This window comes from Pollachius pollachius (assembly GCF_949987615.1).
Source record: "Pollachius pollachius genome assembly, chromosome: 10".
NCBI classification, from domain to species: Eukaryota; Metazoa; Chordata; class Actinopteri; order Gadiformes; family Gadidae; genus Pollachius; species Pollachius pollachius.
The window spans coordinates 7997222-8016336 of NC_136943.1; the positions used below are offsets into that span (position 1 = coordinate 7997222).

The 19115-nt window shown below is 43.4% G+C and overlaps 4 protein-coding genes across 5 annotated transcripts; 1 reads left to right on the top strand and 3 right to left on the bottom strand.

Annotated features, from left to right (window-relative positions):
- Window positions 1-44: 44 nt before the first annotated feature.
- nsdhl (NAD(P) dependent 3-beta-hydroxysteroid dehydrogenase NSDHL) lies at window positions 45-3004 on the bottom strand. Its single transcript, XM_079745196.1, has 8 exons — window positions 2951-3004; window positions 2748-2829; window positions 2489-2650; window positions 2164-2310; window positions 1832-1960; window positions 1557-1699; window positions 1168-1270; window positions 45-945 (listed from the first exon to the last, which is right to left on the bottom strand). The coding sequence occupies exons 2-8, from the start codon at window positions 2766-2768 to the stop codon at window positions 610-612; spliced, it is 1041 nt and encodes a 346-aa protein (XP_079601322.1). The 5' UTR covers window positions 2769-2829; window positions 2951-3004; the 3' UTR covers window positions 45-609.
- Window positions 3005-4285: 1281 nt separating this feature from the next.
- On the top strand, window positions 4286-7666 carry cetn2 (centrin, EF-hand protein, 2). The gene is made up of 5 exons (XM_079745188.1): window positions 4286-4596; window positions 4736-4900; window positions 5105-5233; window positions 5518-5655; window positions 6065-7666. Exons 1-5 carry the CDS (start codon window positions 4594-4596, stop codon window positions 6152-6154), a joined length of 525 nt encoding a protein of 174 aa, XP_079601314.1. The 5' UTR covers window positions 4286-4593; the 3' UTR covers window positions 6155-7666.
- A 480-nt stretch (window positions 7667-8146) lies between these two features.
- Window positions 8147-13392, bottom strand: gcna (germ cell nuclear acidic peptidase). The gene is made up of 12 exons (XM_079745040.1): window positions 13201-13392; window positions 11736-11908; window positions 11569-11635; window positions 11383-11432; window positions 11239-11299; window positions 11086-11153; window positions 10534-10986; window positions 10273-10438; window positions 9950-10094; window positions 9701-9836; window positions 9064-9268; window positions 8147-8797 (listed from the first exon to the last, which is right to left on the bottom strand). The coding sequence occupies exons 1-12, from the start codon at window positions 13260-13262 to the stop codon at window positions 8566-8568; spliced, it is 1818 nt and encodes a 605-aa protein (XP_079601166.1). The 5' UTR covers window positions 13263-13392; the 3' UTR covers window positions 8147-8565.
- Window positions 13393-13820: 428 nt separating this feature from the next.
- hs1bp3 (HCLS1 binding protein 3) lies at window positions 13821-18441 on the bottom strand. Of its 2 annotated transcripts, XR_013812164.1 has the most exons (8): window positions 18266-18441; window positions 17771-17936; window positions 17323-17530; window positions 16806-17043; window positions 16559-16668; window positions 15557-15698; window positions 14919-15210; window positions 13821-13942 (listed from the first exon to the last, which is right to left on the bottom strand). XR_013812164.1 is itself a non-coding variant. In XM_079745041.1 (7 exons), the coding sequence occupies exons 1-7, from the start codon at window positions 18289-18291 to the stop codon at window positions 14988-14990; spliced, it is 1113 nt and encodes a 370-aa protein (XP_079601167.1). In that variant the 5' UTR covers window positions 18292-18441; the 3' UTR covers window positions 14342-14987. The 2 variants fall into 2 exon arrangements, 1 of the variants encoding a protein (XP_079601167.1); XM_079745041.1 differs by lacking the exon at window positions 13821-13942 and having other exon boundaries at window positions 14342-15210.
- Window positions 18442-19115: the final 674 nt, after the last annotated feature.

The window sequence follows — 19115 nt, forward strand, 5'->3', positions numbered from 1 at the left end:
AAAGGTGCACTGTGTGTTGTGTTAAGAGATGGAATGTGGAAAGGTAAGGTCTGATAGTCGCATTTTTATTGGCCCAACCCCTCATTTTATTCCATGACGATCTGACAACATTCGTTGGAACTCATACCATTCAATCATCAGAGGTGATCAGCATTTTACATACATCTTTTACATAATACGTTTACAACAGCACTATCAAATTAAATGATACATGCTATATTATTCAATCCAATGTCACATAAGTGGATGGATGGATTCAATATGTGAATTGTTAAAACGCAGGCAATAGTGGCATGAATCCATTGTGCTGAGCTTCACACCAAAATACTGTCTGGGGCTGTTTGCTGCCATCTGCTGGTCACACAACCACAAGACAGTGGCGCTCAGTGCTATGAGGTCATTCATGATATAGACACAAAAAGAGAACAAACTAAACAATTAAACAATTGAAATCTCAAACTATCAATCAAATAACGGAACTCTCCAGCTCAACACATATTTGGAAAATTTACACTTTTTACAGCATTGTTAACCCATGTGGGCGTTGATGCCCACAACATCACATTTAAATCAGATCGCAACCCAAACCGAGTTTCGTAAGAACCACCACTAGGGGGCGCTGTGTCTGAGGTGAGGGTAGCTCTCCACCGTTCGGCTGATGCCCTCCGTCAGGCTGACCAGCGGCTTGTAGCCCATGTCTCGCTTGGCGCCCTCACAGCTGTAGTAGTGGTGGGTGCCTGCCAGGGCCACCCTCATGGGCGTGAAGGTGGGCTTGAAAGCCACCAGAGGGCGCAGGAGCAAGGCCAGCAGCCAGAGCAGCATGGCCAAGCCATACACAAGCATGTAGGGGAGGTGGTAGCGTGGCGCGGCGTAGCCCAGCCCTACCAGCACCTTGGACATGAAGTCCCAGAACCGGATGGGCTCGTCGTTTGTAATGTGGTAAGGCTATAACAAGGAGACAAAATAATAAAGAATTGTGTCAACTACTCCTATACTCAAAAATGTTTTATATACGATAGCTGCACTGTATTAAAACACACAGATCTAATTCATCTGCCTGTGACTGAGAAATATAAAGAGACAATTCACAACTTAAAAGGACGAATGTACCTCCACCCTCATGTGTCGATGCCAGACGGGTGTGGCTGTGCTGAGAAGGTCACTCACCTTCCCACACAAGGGCGACTCTGGTCTCAGGTGCTCCGCTGCCAGGATGTGGCCGTGAACTACATTCTCCACAAAGGTAAAATCTACCATATTGGTCCCATCACTAGGGGAGCGAGACAGAGACAAAAAAGCGAGAGGAAAAATGTGAGAAGGAGACCGACAGACACATACAGAGAAGGAGACGGAGTGAAAAGGAGATGGACAGATAATGTAATTGAGTCAGAGAGACAGAGAGACAGAGAAAGAGACAGACAGACAGAGAAATAGACAGAGAGCAAGAGAGAACGAATGAATGCAACCAAGTCAATGTGATTAACAAAAGAAGAACATGGCCTGAGGAACGAAATTGTGTTTATGGCCTCATCCACGAAAACCTCGCCTCCTCTTACCCAATGATGAACTTCATCTTCCCCCTGCGAGCAGTGTCCACCAGGATGGGCACCAGCTGAGGGTCGCGGGGCCCAAAGATGCCGTGAGGCCGGATAGCGACAGTAAGTAGGCCCCCTTCTTTGTCACATGCCTGTAGGACCAACTACAACAACAAATACGCAACCATATTTGTTGTTGGTGTGTATTTGTGTTTATTTCATAAACACAAATACACACCATTGATTTAGTGTTTTCCACAAAGCAGCATTCATGGTTTGTATTGATGGCCTCTGACCTTCTCCTGCTCAATCTTAGTCTCTGTGTAGTAGTCCATAGGCTTCGCGGCGTACGGAATGTCTTCTTTCCCATTCTTTATGTCTGCGCCCTCATATACAACACTGGCACTGCTGGTCAAAACCAGTTTCTGGGAAAATAAACATAGAAAGTACATAAATGGTTCATAAAAACCAGCCCCAGCACCCAGAATTATTTCACTTCTGGGCTTAATAAAATACCATCTTATGTGATCTGACCTTCTACATTCTTTTGAACTCACAGGTGAAAAGTTTCTTTGCCAATGCGTTGCAACATATATATTTTTGTGGTGTGGGCGACATATGTTCTCACCTGGACTCCCAACTCCGTGCAGGCCTGGATCACAGTACGCGTTCCCTGGACGTTGACCCGCTGAAACAGAGCCCGGTCGTCACTGGCAGGAGCCGGGGAGGCGCAGTGGAATACAAGGGGCACGTCTTTCAGAGCGGGCCGGAGGGCCTGGGACACAGAACAACAGGGCACAGCAGAGGGGGGTAGGGGGGATATATACACTGTGAATAATCTTTCCTTCATTAATTGACGCCAGTCACCTTCGCCCCTGTAGAATTCAGTGGCAAACATGTCATACGACACATGATCCAAGCATCACACAATAGGGGGAGAACTTAAAACCTGCCTCTTTGTCACAGAGGTCTCCCTGGTAGAAGGTGACACCAGGAAGTTCGTAACTCTGGCGGATATCGAAAACAGCCACGGAGTAGCCCCGCTCCAGAAGCTTCTCCACCAGGTGTCGGCCGAGGAACCCGGAGCCCCCTATGACCGCACAGCGCTTACTGCTCTGCGAAGTACACACATGCACACGATGAACAGGGTGAAACAGAGTAGGACCAAGTACATGAATTGCAGTATTGGAGTGGGATATTGTTGTAACATACCGGTCGAACGCGTGTTGTCATTATGAGATGTCAAAGTGAGCAGAACTGGAGAAGGTACACTATCCGGACTTTTCATGTGCACCTGCACAATATAAAGGTTCTTACATTTCCCTTTTGACATATAGGCAGACATGAACCACCTGCATAATTATATCATTTTAGCAAACTACATCCGGTATAACGTAATAGTTTGATCTACTTACCTAAAGTCGATGCCTGAACTTGATGCTGTATCCGCGAACAAACGAAGACCGCTCGGCACCATAGGTAACATTTTATCCTAAACCAATAGGGTTGACATACGTCAAAGAACGCCATTTGTTCGACCAATGGATAGCCTCGATTGCAGGTCTCTCGTCAGCTGTCCAAGAGGGTCCTGGCGCTTGAGCTGTGATTGGGCGAATTGGTCTTGACGCTAGTCGAAGGGCGGAACGAGCGGCTCGAAGGACCAATGGCTGGCGGAAACCACGAATCACAATGCAAACGCTGTGGCGAGGTGAACCGGTAAAAGCCACGCATTTGGTCAGACCAGGGTCACACCATACAGTCCATGGAATAGTATTTAAATTTGTATTTATTAAAGTATTTAAAATAATTATATTGCGATAAACAGTATACACAGGACAACGAATCAAACAAAAACAAGTTTGTATGATCAATATAAATTAGATCAAAAGAGGAAGAAGTATATAGGTGAAATAAATGTACACAAATAAAAAAGTAAAAAAATAAGAAAAATGAAAAAGAACAATTCTTACAACTTTAACTTTATGAGTTCAGAGTAGTGGATATATTCAGTTCAAATTACTTTATGAAAGCAACAGCATATTGGTATTTTTTCCTGAACTTGCAGTTATGATTGTGTAATTCAGCAACAATGTACATAACGTTGATAAGAATGAATCTAGTCCTGTTCATTGCAACCAAGAAGGCTATAACATTTTTGTAATTAATTGCAAAATCTGAAATGACAAATAACAAATAACAAACGAAACAGGTCTCAAGATGTTGCTCATGTTCAATTTGTTTGGTTGCAGAAAGTGATAATAAGACAATAAAGTAAATTTAAATAAATACTATGCATTTATTTAGATTACACTTCTTAGACTTAATTTGTGAGAGCCTTCTGTGATATACCAAACCATTTAACAATGAATATTTCCAGCAAATTGTCCCAATAAAATATTGCTGAGGGCACGGAAACAATAACCCTTTGAATCAAATCCCTAATTCGTTTTCTCGTTACAATGACAGACTTTAACGACCGGAAGTTTAACGGAGGGCTGGATGGATGGATACCAAGAGCGTGAGGGTCATATATTTCGGTGATGGCGCATACCAGCCTCAGAGAGTGATTGCATATGGTGCACAGGCATATACATTGTATCAAATTGCACAACGAGTGTGATCACGATTGTTGACAAACGCTGGGTCACGTGATCTTAACCCACCAATCACATTGTCGCCCTATGGTAGGTTTGATTTGTTTCACCTTGTGTGCCTACGTCTATCTACCAGACTCCCGTATAGATGAAACGCAACGTATCCGCTCTCCGGTGCGACGAAGATACACTTTACATAAAAATCGATTTGTTTCACATAGGGGCAGATGCTGTACTGCCAAATCCGTATTGATAGGTCCTCCCAGAAGACAACGGATTTTTTCTTAATAATAGTCGGGAAATTCTATTTAAGGCGTATTGTTACGATCAGGCAATAAAGTAAAGGCGTTTTATAATCATCACCTCCCTAAATAATACCAGAGAGAGGCTGCCGTTACAAAAACATACAGGTTGAAACAGGTAACCGCGTCTTACCTTCTTCATCTTCAGCAAAAAGCCACAGTATGGTGAGTAAATATGTGCTTATGTTCAATTACTTTTTCATTCCTAAATGTATTCGCTAAGCATCCTGGAAATGATACAGGCGCAACGATAAACCAACAGCATCATCGGCAAATCGCCGTTCCTTTGACTATGCCACACCAGGCGACCAGTGCAAAGAGACCGTCCCTGCAGGGCCCGGTGCCCCCTCCTCGGAAGAAGACCAGCCCCAAACCCGAGCTCACCGAGGAGCTGAAGCAGGAGATCCGGGAGGCGTTCGAGCTCTTTGACACCGACGGCTCCGGTCACATCGATGTCAAGGAGCTCAAGGTGTGATGATACAGTTCTCTGTGTGTGTGTGTGTGTGTGTGTGTGTGTGTGTGTGTGTGTGTGTGTGTGTGTGTGTGTGTGTGTGTGTGTGTGTGTGTGTGTGTGTGTGTGTGTGTGCGTGCGTGCGTGCGCGCGCGTGCTTGTGTGTCATAGGTCTGTCTTTTTTTTTTTGATTTCATGTGTATGGTATTTTTTGGACGGCAGGTTGCCATGAGAGCACTAGGGTTCGAGCCAAAGAAGGAAGAAATCAAGAAGATGACAAGTGACGTGGATAAGGAAGGCACGGGCAAGATTTCTTTCAGCGACTTCCTCTCTGTCATGACGCAGAAGATGGTAAGAGCCAATTGTAGGGGCCACTACATGTATCAGAAATCACATATAAATGATATGTAGTTTGTGACATAATGCTGGCCTTTTGTTTCATTGGAGCCCTACAGTGGTGTAATAAAGTAGTAAACTATGTTTCTCCAAGGCCATTTGTCCAGTATTCTGTTGTATTTTGTTTTTGCAAGTCGTTAAGCATAAATCAGTCACTACAAAGCAAACAAACAGCTTTTCCGTTTTGTGGCTATTTGAATTCATCTTATTTTGTTCTTTGTCTTTGGTCTTCTCCCAAGGCGGAAAAGGACTCCAAAGAGGAGATTTTGAAAGCGTTCCGTCTGTTCGATGATGACGAGACTGGGAAGATCTCCTTCAGGAATCTCAAGAGGGTGGCAAAGGAGCTGGGAGAGAATCTCACAGATGAAGAGCTCCAGGTAGACTCATTCACACCAAAGAGTCATGTAGTGGCTTCATATAGAGACGGCCATGTTTAGCGACATTTGAATTCACAACGGCTCTGTGACACGGCCGTCTCACACACGTCACGACACAATGCTCCTAGACCTCTTTGTTTTTGTAAGTGTTGGGACTGTTGTCAATTTTTTTCCTGGCTGCCCACGCCAACTGGAGCAAGTTTGCCATAGAGTTTCATCCATAACATACCTGTTTAGTTTCTGACAAGCACAGTACGAATCAACCACATATATGAAAGCCTGATGTTACGATTCTAATGTAGATTCCAGAGTTAAATGAAAGCTAAATAAACTGCTCCAGCTCCATCACTATTGGTGACCCTGTTATTGTTGTGGTTTCTTGTGCTTCCTGTTGTCTTCTCCACTGCAGGAGATGATCGACGAAGCGGACCGGGACGGAGATGGGGAAGTGAACCAGCAGGAATTCCTGCGCATCATGAAGAAGACAAGCCTTTACTGAATGAAGTGGATGTCATGTATGAGACACACAGATACACACACACACACCAAGGTTATTGTAGTTAAGCATTTTTCATTATTTTTCATTTAATTTTTTATTTTTTTATTTCCAATTTTAGTTTAGAATCTATTTGTTTTTTGTGCTACTTTAGTTTAGTTTAACAATAAATAAATGCTTAGTTACAGTTTACTTTTTTATTGCTTTCAGTATACGTTTTATTATTTTTTGTAATATGGGGTATTTGTCAGGGGAAAGATTACAACTTTTCAGAAAACCTATTGTGTAATAAAAACTCCACCATAGCATTGAAAATGTATTCACCTAGGACAGATGAACAACCATCCACCAAAGACTAATTGACAGAAACAAAATCAATTTTTTTTTCTCTATAAAATATTTTGTCTAGTTTTGTAAACACACAATAGAGTTTAATTTAATTATGTTTTTTTGTACAGCCTTTTCTTTATATTTATTTTGGTAAACTGAAGTCTTTTTCACACCTAGTGCTCTTTATTACGATGATAACCTTGACCCCCCACCAACACACACAGACACAGGGTTAGTGCTGTGGATAGGCGCACTAGAGGAACGCAGCAGGGGTGGTTGTTTTCTTTTGATCTTTGTTATTTAATGTAGTTCTGTCTCAAATCCCCCCCCCCCCATTTTTCTCTGTCACGCCATAGCCTTTAGGCTACCTTTTTTAAAGGTGCATTGAAGTTTACAAATTTAACAGTATATTATGCTAGACAGAGGTCTATTATTTTGAATTACAGTGGAAGTTTGTGGTCTAACGCCAGCCACATTATTGCACATTTTCTGGAAAGACCATTTGCCAATATTTCTACACAAGGCAATGCAAGACAAATGTGGTTTTGGCATACCTCCCTAGCGTATAATAAATCATGCCTTATTATAAATAATAAGCAACAGTAGTTATATTTTTATCATTTCATTTTGAAGTGGATGCTCACAGTGCCTGATATCGGTAACCCGACATCTCTGCTTTCAAGCAGACTCACACCAGGCTTCCTTTCTTTAAACCAGTCGCTTGATCGATTAATTTATTTATCAATTTGTGGTTTTTACTAGTAATCATGTCATATTTAAACCTGCTTAGTGGGATGTGTTCTCAATGTGTGTGTTGCATTGTGAACGCTTTGTTTCAGGATGATCTATATTCGCCATCTCTCGGATGTGCTTCTAGGGCGCTCTGCTTCATGCCGTATTGCTACCTTTTTGTAATTGTGTCCGAGCCTCTTCTGGGGTCTCCTCCTCCTGACAAAATCAGGGAAGTCATCCAAGTCTCTCCCTCCGAGCCAGTGTCTCTCTTCCCAAAACTCATCACTGAATTGAGGATGTTCTCATTCGATATTTGCCATTCCTTTTTTATATAATTTGTCTTTGTATCCTTGAATGTTTTGTAAAATGTATAGCAACTGCAGCGGCAGATATACAAATTGATATCTATATAATATATATAAATGTACGTATAAATAAATATCTTTAAGCAGTTTTCATGCCTGTTTGCATATAATCGGTCAGATACTAAAAATCGTTAATCACTTAGCCCATGTGACTCTAGGCTTCATTCTCTTATTCCCACTCCTGGCAGTTTGCATGTGAACTGTTGATAAATCGCAGTGTTTGCCTACTCTAGGTATTAGCTTAGCTATGCAAACATTTACACATACATCACACGATAGTAATGATGTGTCTACTTTAGATGGACTACGATTTTCTTTGGGACAATGTTTTTAAATATTCGTCGTTGAAGGCTGACAGACCAGACGAATGGCTGAAGAGAGGACGCGCTCTCAATTAACAATCTCAGTCACTCTTACTCAAACTATGACCTATAATTTCTTTAATCTATCAAGGTACCTCCTCTCCAGAAACTTGGCTAGACTATCCAGTTGTTTGCAATCTGCAACCTCATGGATAGATGCAACTAAATCCTTCAAACTACTTTCAAATGGAACACATTAAAGAAAATTTAAAAAAAGTATCTTTATTCAAACGTAAGTCACGAATTAACAACTTCATCAAGAATTCCTCACAATCATTGACATACAATGAACAAAGTACCAAAAGAAAAAAACGCCAAAGGGAAATGCCAATTATTTGCAGTATTGAGTAGAAAAGCAAATATTTAGAAAAATAATTCCTGTTTCAAGTAATGGCAATTGAAATCAAACATACGATATATAAAAACTCACTTTTAAACAAGGCTTCAGTGTAGGAAAACCTATCACGACCTATCACGAGCACAGCTCAACTTATCGATCAAAATAAATTAGGTCATTCATTTAAGGAATGGTTGCCAGTGGTCCCGAACGGCATACAACCCGCCTTAAAATTCGAGCAAGCAAACCTGAGTAAGTCCCTCCCAAACCGGATGAGGCCGTTGCTCGTCAGCTTTGATCGACTTTAGCTTTAGTGGCAAAGTCTGCGCTCAGCTTTCTCATCACGTCTGCGTGGCTTTTCCCCTCCAGCTCTTGGCGTGCGTTGCCATAGTTCTCCTTGACAAAAGCGGCAAACGGAGCGGGGGCGCGCGGGTTGCTCGGGGTGAGCAGCACCAGGGGGCCGGTGCACAGGGCGCACATGAACCTCTGGGTGTCCAGGGACTTGGAGTGACGACCGATTCTGTGGTGGATGAGCAAAACGGTAAATCAAAGTTAGGGACACGGTTATTCAAACGATTGTTTTTGAGATTGAAAACATGATGCATTTATTCAGCATTTCTCCAAAAAAAACCTTTGTAATTGAGAACTTGGAAATTGAACCTAACAAAATGACTCGTTAGTTTGGAGATCGTTTGACGCAAAAATCGAAATCGCAATCAAAATTTGAATAATTGCACATGTATGCATCGGCTGAGTATACATGTAAACATGCTTGTTGGCACGTACGTGTTCTTGCAGCGGGTGCACTGGTACTGGAACTTGTACTTGATTTCGTAGCTGTGGCACCGCGTGACCATGGGTAACTCGGGGTGAGCCAGTGTGGCCTTGCGGGCGTACAGCTTCCAGAAGCTTCCGTGGCCGTCCCTCACGCCGTTGATCATCCACGTGGCTGCGTGGCACATCTCGTGGACCAGCGTGTCCCTCAGACGATCTAGGTGGGAGAAGAAGGAGGCTGAATTTACCGTCCTCGGAAAATAGACCCAGTGAAACTCATAGGAATGGCGTTTGCACCAGTCAACACAATGTTAGAAGATGCCATGGTTATAGCAGGAAACAAAAGGGCCGATTATGGTTCGAAGTCAACCCAACGCAAGGACCACGCAGACGCTTTGACGTAGTCATGAACTTGTTTTGGTTCTGAGTCGGGTTTCAGTGAGCGGACCATTCACAGCCCTTGCTGCTGCGCCGCCTCGGACCCAAGGTTCACATTTTGGGGAGGCACACATCAGGCCCCTTGCGGTGGACGCAAGGAGGGTCCGCAAGAACGTAATGGGTCCGTAAACCCCCTTGCGTTAGGTAGACGATAACACCCAAAAAAATCATTATAAAAAGAATGATGAACCATGCAGGTCCATGCAGTTACCTGCAGAGTCGCAGACTTTGTCCGAGAGCTCGATGCGCGTGTAACGCTTCCCTCCCGCCCTCTCCTGACCAGAGATGCAGTAGCCAGCAGTCTTCCTCAACTTTTTATTCCAGGTCACGGACATATCAGTGGGGAGCTGCAAGGTAAAATGCTCATCATACAGGCCGATGCTGCTTCGGAAAACTAGAATAACAAAGTACGGTAAGCCAAACACCATCACGTCTCCTTTGGTTTGGACCCATTGTTCACCTTGCTATCAAACACACTGGTGTTGTACAGCGCGTAGAGCTTGCTGGTGAGGCTTTCCTTCGTCTGTTTGAAGTTGCGCTCGTAACTGGACTCGGGGTTTGACAGCGACTGCAGGAAGCAGCCCGGGGTTCTACATGTTGGCACTCTGAGGGAGTCAGATCAAAGATGTGATGCAATATTAAGAACAATAATCAGTGCAGACGGATTAACTAGGTTAGCGAGCATGCTGCGTGTTCTTTCTGAGAATTGGATATGCGTTGATTCAAAAATATATAAAAACAGATCGCTATCTTTAAAAACCTTTTAGCCCTATGGTGATATACCTGCTTTGTGGACCCGGTCTGGGCTCCGTCTGACTGACGGTGGGTTTTGGTATCGTAGGCCTTCCTGGAGTCTTGAAAACAACAGGTTTGCGCTCTACTGACTTAGGCACTAGTGCTCTCGGAGCCTTCACCGTCGCTATGGCCACAGGGGGCTTCCACGGGTTATCTTAATTCACAAATATAGAACCACAAGTTTTACAAACAAAAACAAAGCAATTCAGCTTGATGGAGCCTTCGGATAAAGCTACGTAGTCTGGCTACCTGTGTCGGGGATTGGTGCTGGTGAGTTGACGCTAAGAACTTTCTTCCTTTTCAGCCTCTCCAGGAGGGAGGCAAACTCTTCTTCCGAGCTGCTGGAGTCATCAAACTTGGAAGGGGCCGACTGGATTCTGGCAGGACGGGTGGGGGGTACGGGGAGCTGCGTGGCAGTCCGATGTGTGGGCACTTTGAGATCAGGTATGCGAGGGGGAGGCAGATGAAGGGGAGACTGAAACACCAGGGGGGAACCCTTGTCTTCATCAAAAGTCACCACATCTGAGGGCTTGGGAGTCTTTGTGGGCACCTGTGGCTTCTTGTGACGTGTCCTCCAGGTGCTATTAACAACGATGCCCATGTCGTCGTCATCGCTGTCACTGTGGAAGACCGGGGAGTCACACTTCACGAGTGGTGTCCTCAGAGAAGCTAGGGAGACCGGAGTCCGACTGCCCTTTGGCCCTGAAATAACAAGATATAATTGGAGAGCCGCTTCAATCGTTTGTCTTGTCACTAGATTAATGTTGTGTGTGCCCCAGCTTCAAGTATAACAACAGTTACCTGTTGAAGGTTTTTTCTGGATGAATTCATCGTCAGATGAGAAGTCAAGCACAATAAAGTTTTTTAAGCTAAATGAAAAGAAAACATACAGAGTGATATAAGAGCAAACAGAAAATGACCCGCTTGAGCAACATTATACAGTTGATTACTCACCTGTCATCGCTATTGACCGATGGCGTCTTCTGAGGTTTGGGTGTTTTCATACGGTCTAGAACTTTGGTAGGCAATAACAGAACATTAAAATCACGACTTTCCACTACATAACTAATTTAATAAAACCCAGCACTCACTACTCACAGTTTTCAAAGCCATCATCACTGTCTGAGCTCACCACCACCGCATGTGAACTGAAAAGATGCACACCAATTTGTAAACAGTTGTACGATAGCTGAGCTGCAACAAAAATGTAATAATAGTCATGACCCTGGGAAGATGAATAAAAATCTGAAGGAACTTAAAATGACATGCATGACATTTGCATACCTATTCTTCTTTGCAGTATATTGTTTCTGCAGTGGGGCTTTTCCTTTTGGCGTAGCCCACTCGAGATCTGCAAATAGAAAGGAAAAGCAGGCATGGCGTGTTATGTACATCTATGAGGGTGCTCTTCTTATCAGTTAGGAATAGTTTACCTAGCCTTAATAACTTACACTGGTCAAAGTCGTCATCATCACTGGGCTCAGACTGGGTTCTGTGTCTGTAGCCGCTGAACACGGGGTCGTGGTTCTCCTTCTGCGGGTCAGCATCGGCCTCTGAACAGTGACGCCGGTTGAAGTCCGCGCCTCTGAACGAGTTGTGTGTCTCGGAAGTCATTGTCGCTCCTCTGGTTATGAACAGAATGAGAAAGAATAAGCTTTCTGTTTAATTATGGCCATTGTGATCTAAATATGCACCTCTACTTGTGAGAAGTAAAGAAAACAACGTGTGGACACATTGATACTTAAAGCCCAAGTTAGAACACCGCGGAGTTACTACTTCAAATTATAATTTAGATATATAGCTTAAGTGTTTGATTTACCTCTGGTGATTTTAACGCTATGCCAGTCTTATCAGTAACGAACACTTATCAATTAAATGTACTGAGCAACGAATAGTCGAATGACGATTCAAAAACCGTTTCAGTTAAAACGGATGTTGTCAGCGCAGTCAGTCGATTCCTTTTCCGGTGGACCAGAGCACCAGTGCCGCGGCTGCAGCCCCCTTTTTGAACGGCTCTGGTTCCGGAAGTATGTTACAATTACAACTATGAGCCTGCTATGTTTTTACAGCTAGTTACTATTTTGGGTGTGTATCAAAATATGACAAAAATTTCGTGAGGTCAGGTGAATGAAAATGTATGTATATCAGTTCCTACAAAGTTGTTAACACTGAACCCACACTCGTTCCCAAGGTCCCGTGTTTACCACGATGGCCCGGCGGGACATCCCCACATCAACAAGTGTTCCGGTGGTGATTGTATGCCTAGGTGCTCTGCTGTTTGGCAATGTGTTGATCTACCTGTACCTGGACTCTTTGCATCAAAGCGATGAACACCCGATGTCACCTCATATGGGCTGTCCGCCCAGACACTTCAGAATGGCTTCTATGAAAACCTGCTACCCCTGGTTGCAGTGTCCGCAGGTGAAGGCTGAGGTACGCAAGCTGAAGCTCATCGGACAGGGAGCAGTCAAGCAGGTAGGCTAACACCGTCATCAAATGTATTTAGTGTTTGCATCGGGAAAATATTCATATCCATTTTAGTATTTATTATGGAGTGATTAGATAGTTGATATATTTTCATATTTTTTTGCGTTCACTAGAAATTCTACAATTTCTACGCATTAAGAAAGTTACAATGAGTTTTATAGAACTCCCTCTTTTTGTCCCTGTACTGTAACACACCCGTCATGTGAACTGTCATATGAAAAGTACTTATTGTAAGTTGCTTTGGATAAAAGTGTCTGCTAAATTCCCTGAATGTAAATGTAACTACTTAAACCATTGAAGCTATGTTTTGTACTAGACTAAGTGTATTAAATTAACTTTGACTTCAATCCCAATATCATGATGTTTCTCTCCAGGTTTACCTGTCTGAGTGGCGTGGTCAGAAGGTGGCCCTGTCTACTCTAACCTCACCTGAGTACCTTGAGGACTTCCTCCACGGTGTGACCATGCTGCAGACCCTGCAGGGGCCCCATGTGGTGCAGCTTGTGGGCTGGTGCCCGGAGGAGGTCCTCCTGGTCACAGAGTACCACCCGCTGGGCTCGCTCCTCAGCCTGGACGCCACGCTGGCCCAGGAGCGCCACCGCAGCCGCGACACCTGGCAGACCCGGCTGCGCCTGGCCCTGGACTACGTATCAGCGTTGAGCTATCTCCACGCCAGCCCGGCGGGCTGCCGCGTGATGTGCGACTCCAACAGCCTGGAGAAGACCCTGTCCCAGTTCCTGCTGACCGCCGACTTCCGCCTGGTGGTCAACGACCTGGACGCCCTCCCCGAGGTGGACCCGTCCAGGGGGCTTCTCGCCAAATGCGGTCACCGGGAGCTCACGGGGGACTTTGTGGCCCCAGAGCAACTGTGGCCCTTCGGCGGCGAGGAGGAGGAGGAGGACGGCGGCGGCCAGCCGTTTTCAGACGAGCTGATGCCCGGCTACGATCACCTCAGCGACGTGTGGAAGATTCCCGATGTGACGCGGCATCTGATGGGGAGGGTGCCCGGCGGGGATGTGGCACACTTCCACCTCTTCCAGATCCACGAGGAGTGCAAGAGAAGGGACCCCAGGCTCCGGCCCTCTGCCCTGGACGTGTTGGCTGTGTACAGGTCGGTCTACGCCAACATGGGGCGAGATGCTGCTGGCTCCAGAGACATGCTTTAGGGACCCTGGAGCACATAGAAGACGAGTAATGTACTACTCTTGAAAAACAAGTATTTCAATGAAAGCTAAGAACTGTTCTCCTGGCATTATCTTGTTGGAATACAATGAAATTGTGGGATTTAGCAGTTTTGTTGATGGTTTGTTTCAGCTCTCATTAAATGTACACACATCTTGAAAGTGTGTGTACATCTGCCCATTTTACATTTGCTTTGTTATGTTTTCTTATTTAAATTAAAGTAGGCAAAGCTTATGAAAAATGCATGTTGCTATGCACCACATGGAGAATGCTGTCCAATAACAATAGGGCATATCTCATCTCAGTTCAGTCTAGCCTAAGAGTTATCTATACAAGAAACCCAAGCCTGGTAGGTCCTCATCTTTATCGATGGAAGCACTTAAAGGCACAAAATGTACGTTTTTTATAATCAATCGGTCAAAGGCATTTCCCAGCTTAATTTAATCACAGCAATGTGGTTAATGTTAAAATTGACAAAATCATAGTGTAAAGTAGTAAAAAGATTATTGGAGATGGCTTTCTCACAGCATATTATCATAGTATTTGATTGTTAATTACAGACACACAATGATGAGACATTTCAACTAGACTGTTACTGTTAATACTGCGGAAATGCTCTACAAGCTCTCATAAATGTAAAAATGCCAGTTAAATCCAATATTTACACAGGCTAAGCGCAAAGTCTAGAAAAAATCCTGTTTGCTATGAAAAAATAAAAAAGGACTGCATTTTCCATCCCAACAATAAAATTAGCAACGTGTTCCCAGTAACCTGCCTCAGCCATTAGGATTAGTTTCTTCATGTCTAATTGCTGTGTCACTCACAAAATGTAATTTTTGCCATTAGTCTATAAATTCATGTTAATAGTGTGATCAATATTTATGCAAACAATATGCATAATAAAGTGCTAATGCTTAAAGGTTTCACAAAAGGCGGTAAAATAAGTTTCAAAGATCGATGCTCACATCTTGGAACATGATGATTGTATCATTTTGGGTAAACAGATTTTTTTCCACGTAAGAGGATTGAGGCACTTAGAACAGGTCTTCCTCCAGAGTGCCATCAGACTCATTTTGTTGGATGTACTTGAGGATGTCGATCTGGCCCTTGAGCTGATCTACAGCCAGCGGTCCCGCCTCAGTAGAAGGCTTCTCCAACAATGTGGGTTTCGGCTTCAAGTTGGGCTTTGGGGCTGAAGACGGTTTGTTTTTATTCCTTTTCGTCACCTGCAGCAGCTTGTCAAAGTCGTCCTGTATCCTGCAGGGAAACACAAGGTCCAAATGTTATATTTTGTGTTTAAAACGATGGCAGCTAACCTCACTTTTTCTTCAGAGAACTCGGTTACATATAATTTCTCTATTGGAGACTCATCCCTCGGATGTAGATGAAAGCTATATGTGTGCTGGGGAGTAAAATGCATTTACACTGACGTTGGATGTGGTCAGAATGCGTCCCAGACCCCCTCCTAATGTGGTCTGTTCCGGCTTTTCATGCATTTTGACGCATCCGATTCATAGCCCATTCCCCAAAATGCCTGTTAAGCCCAGGTGTTAAGCGGGCGTAGGTGAAAGCCAATCAAAGGATTGGGTTGCATGATCTGTACCTAAATAGTGTGTCCGTTTCTTCATCCAAAAACAGCCCGGCAGAGGGCTCTGACTGCTGTCCGTGTGCAGTTGGAAGCAACAGGGAATCCCCCAGGTTCACTGTCCCACCAAGGACTGGATCTTCAAACAACTTAAAATGGCCTGTAGAGAGAGGGAGCGATAGATTCTCCATAAGTACAGTGCAGAGCCTGACATAAGAGACATGTAGCAGTTGCATAGATGTTAGATGACAAGGGTTCACCTTGATGTAGTCTGTTTTGCCTTGTGCATTTGGGTTCTGTGATTTCTGGCATCTTATGCCATTAAATTAAATCACCAAAGAAAACAGAATTACCGTATCCTACAATGATCAATACAGTATATCAATACAGTTTTAACCTTATTAATCTTATTAAACGTCAGAGGGATTACCCATGCCATCCATATCCAATTTGCTCAGTAAAGCTCTAACCCTTAAGTTTTCCCCATTTAAACATGCCCAGTTACCACAAGCCTGTGTCCTATATGTGTCACATATGAAATGCCAGTGAACCCAGAATCTGTTTTTTTGTTTGGTTGTAAACACCTCAGTCTATGATAGTGAACATAATTATCTATGCCATTTAGTTTTATTTTGTAGAAACAGGGCTCTCTTCCACTTTGAATAAATGTCTCCATTTTGTGGACACCACGTGAGAACATGACAGGCATCATGTCAGGCATGACACACCGGCCACTCAGAACAAATAAAGCAGAAGTTATATATTTTCTATAATAACAAGTGGTTTGGATTTTTTCTTAACGTACAAATGCGGGTAACAGTATTACAGGCAAAGATTAATAATCCTGTCATCATTTTAACACAAATGGCTAATAATTTGTTATTTTTTAATACATTTTGGTTTTGAATAAGACTGATGATTTTTCTTTCAGCATTCCAGGATATAAGCGCAGATTAATGTTGCACCAAGAGGTGTTTTTATGGTGGTTAATTAAGATATTTCTATGCGTGTTGCTTGCACCTTTATTAGAATAATGAAGGAAGTTGGTATCCACAGGCTCGTCATCTCCAAACAGAGGTGCATTCATAGGTTTAGGCTTCACTGGTGGCTTGGCCTTCTTAGGGATTGACCTGCGAAAGGGAAAAGAAAGAGTTTATCGTATAGCACAGATTTCTAAGTGTGGTTTGTTAGTTGTTCAATGAAGTGTGACCTGTGTTGGGCTTTCTGTTGAGTTTTGAAATGACCAACATGAAAAAGAAATGCTCACTTGGTGTTTCCTAAAGGATCAAGGTACAGCTCTTCACTCTTCGCCTCTTCCTCCTCATCATCACCGTTGGTTTTTTTCTCCTCTTTAATGGGACTGGGCTTCCTTGGCTGCACTGCTGGTCTTCTGGTGCTGGGAGCTAATGCCTCGTCGCCTAGGAAGAAATTGTCCTCCTCCTCTGCTGGCTCTTCACCAAGTAACACATTTCTACTTTTCACGTCCACATCACAGGACTTAGCGCCTGCAGAAGGAGGCACAGTGAGTTTTGTTTGTATACATACAGAATTTCATATACATTTTATTGTGAAAAACACTGACAGGAAGTTGTGGGAAACCGATGTAATAGAGACTATCTATGTAAACCATTTACAGAGGTAGAGTAGTTGACCCATATTTACTAGTTTAGTCTGTGACCCGGTGCTCTTAGTCCCAAATAAAAGGAGCAGACCAATACTTAGTGTTCTGAGCGACACCTCTGTGAAGGTGTATTACTATGGTCATAGTGAAAGCTGAGTTTTACCTAGGAACTCCATCAAGTCCGAACAGGTAGCGAGTGTGGGGTGCTTAGCTATGGCCTTCATGAGCTCATCAAAGGCCCCCCTGCGCTCACGAATGTCACTCTCTCCCACAAATAAGGTCTTGCGTGGCATAGCAGGTAGGGGAAAGTTGGGATAGCGGGCGACGAGTCTGTAATAAAACTCGTCCATTTCGCTGTACTTTTTGGATACCTTTTTGGATAGAAAAAGAAATAGTTGTATCGAAATGTATTTTTTCCATGTTATAGTCTCCAATAGTCTGAATGAACGAATTAGTATTGCAATGTTTATCGTGAAGTGATAATATTGTTATAAAGTATATTTGATCATTGATTATTTTATTATTTTACAGAATGAGCAATGCTTTAATCTAGAATCTAGAGTCTAGACTGTGTCTAATTCAAGGGTTGTTTCTGCTTTGAAAAACCTTACCACCAGTTGCACTACATCCCCTGGCTTATGCCTCGGAGATTTGAAGGCAACCATCCTTGTAATGACAATAATGTGGTACTCAACGTGGCCCGTCATCATGGCCCCGTGCACCTCTTGGAAAAGAGGTACCATCAGGTCGATGCCCGTGGCCTCGTTCTGCAGACTCCTGGTAGCACAAGAGAATTGCTGTAAGAGGTTTTACCATTAGGTCTCTATGCCTATAGTACCTGTCGACGAACGTCTTGAAACTATGCATTGAAGTCATGCCTTTATTCACGCGAGCCTGTTAACCTTTAGACTTGGCAATAAAAATAATACAATATTTAAAGTTGCGCTTAAGTTGTACGATTTAAACCGTGTTAACCTGCTGCTTTATTCAGAACATTTACATCTCATTTGAATGCGATTGAATGTCGAGTGCGAAAACTGTTGGGTTGTTGCAACATGAATAACAAGGCGACGCAAAAAGAACAATCTGTTAGTGTCTCCTCCTACCTGCTTGTTACTAGTCCGTCGGGCATGACGGCGGTGTACACTGCTACAACTTTTAATCTGACTTCACGTCGATTCAACCGATTTCTTTCTCACGACAGTGGTGCTGTATTGACGGGGTAACAGCCACTTAAAAGCGATCATTGGTGTGTTTGTGTGCGTGTGTGTGTGTGTGTGTGTTTCCCTGTGTCGAGACGCGTACGTAGCGCGTGATCACCAACCATCCCACCCACACGTTCTCCCCACCCAGCGTGTAATTGGACTCCGGGATAATACATTCATATTTAATAGTTTATTCCGTTTTATTTACAGTACTATTCCCACTTCATACGCAGTAAGACATTCTTTCTAATAGTTTGCTTATCCCTAATTATTTTTGTATTCCATCTTTTTAACCGGCGATCATTAATTAGGCTTACTTAAAACATATTTTGCTGCTCTTTTATTTATTATATTAAGCAATATTCTAAGTGTAAATGGAAATATAGATTAGTATTGGGGCAGTAACACTTTGAGCTATGTAAACTACACATCTTCCGAGTTTCTATTCATCATAAGCACGATCTTGGTACACTAGCCAGAAGTCCTAAAATTTTAATCCGGGGTTCAGGGGTTTAGTTTATGTAGGTAATATTAGCAAGCAATCAATGTTATTCACTACTGAACGCTCAGCGCAAAACCCATTTAAAACAAACTGATCCAAAAACCGATTCTCACTTTACCGTAGTGTTGGACTGACAGGGCTCAGTCCTTTGAAGTGTTTACTCAACCCTTGTAGAAAGAGTTATAAAAAAAAAACATTCTGGTTAAGGCAGCCATATTAACTCAAGCAACGGCCAGTGTTGTTTTAGTC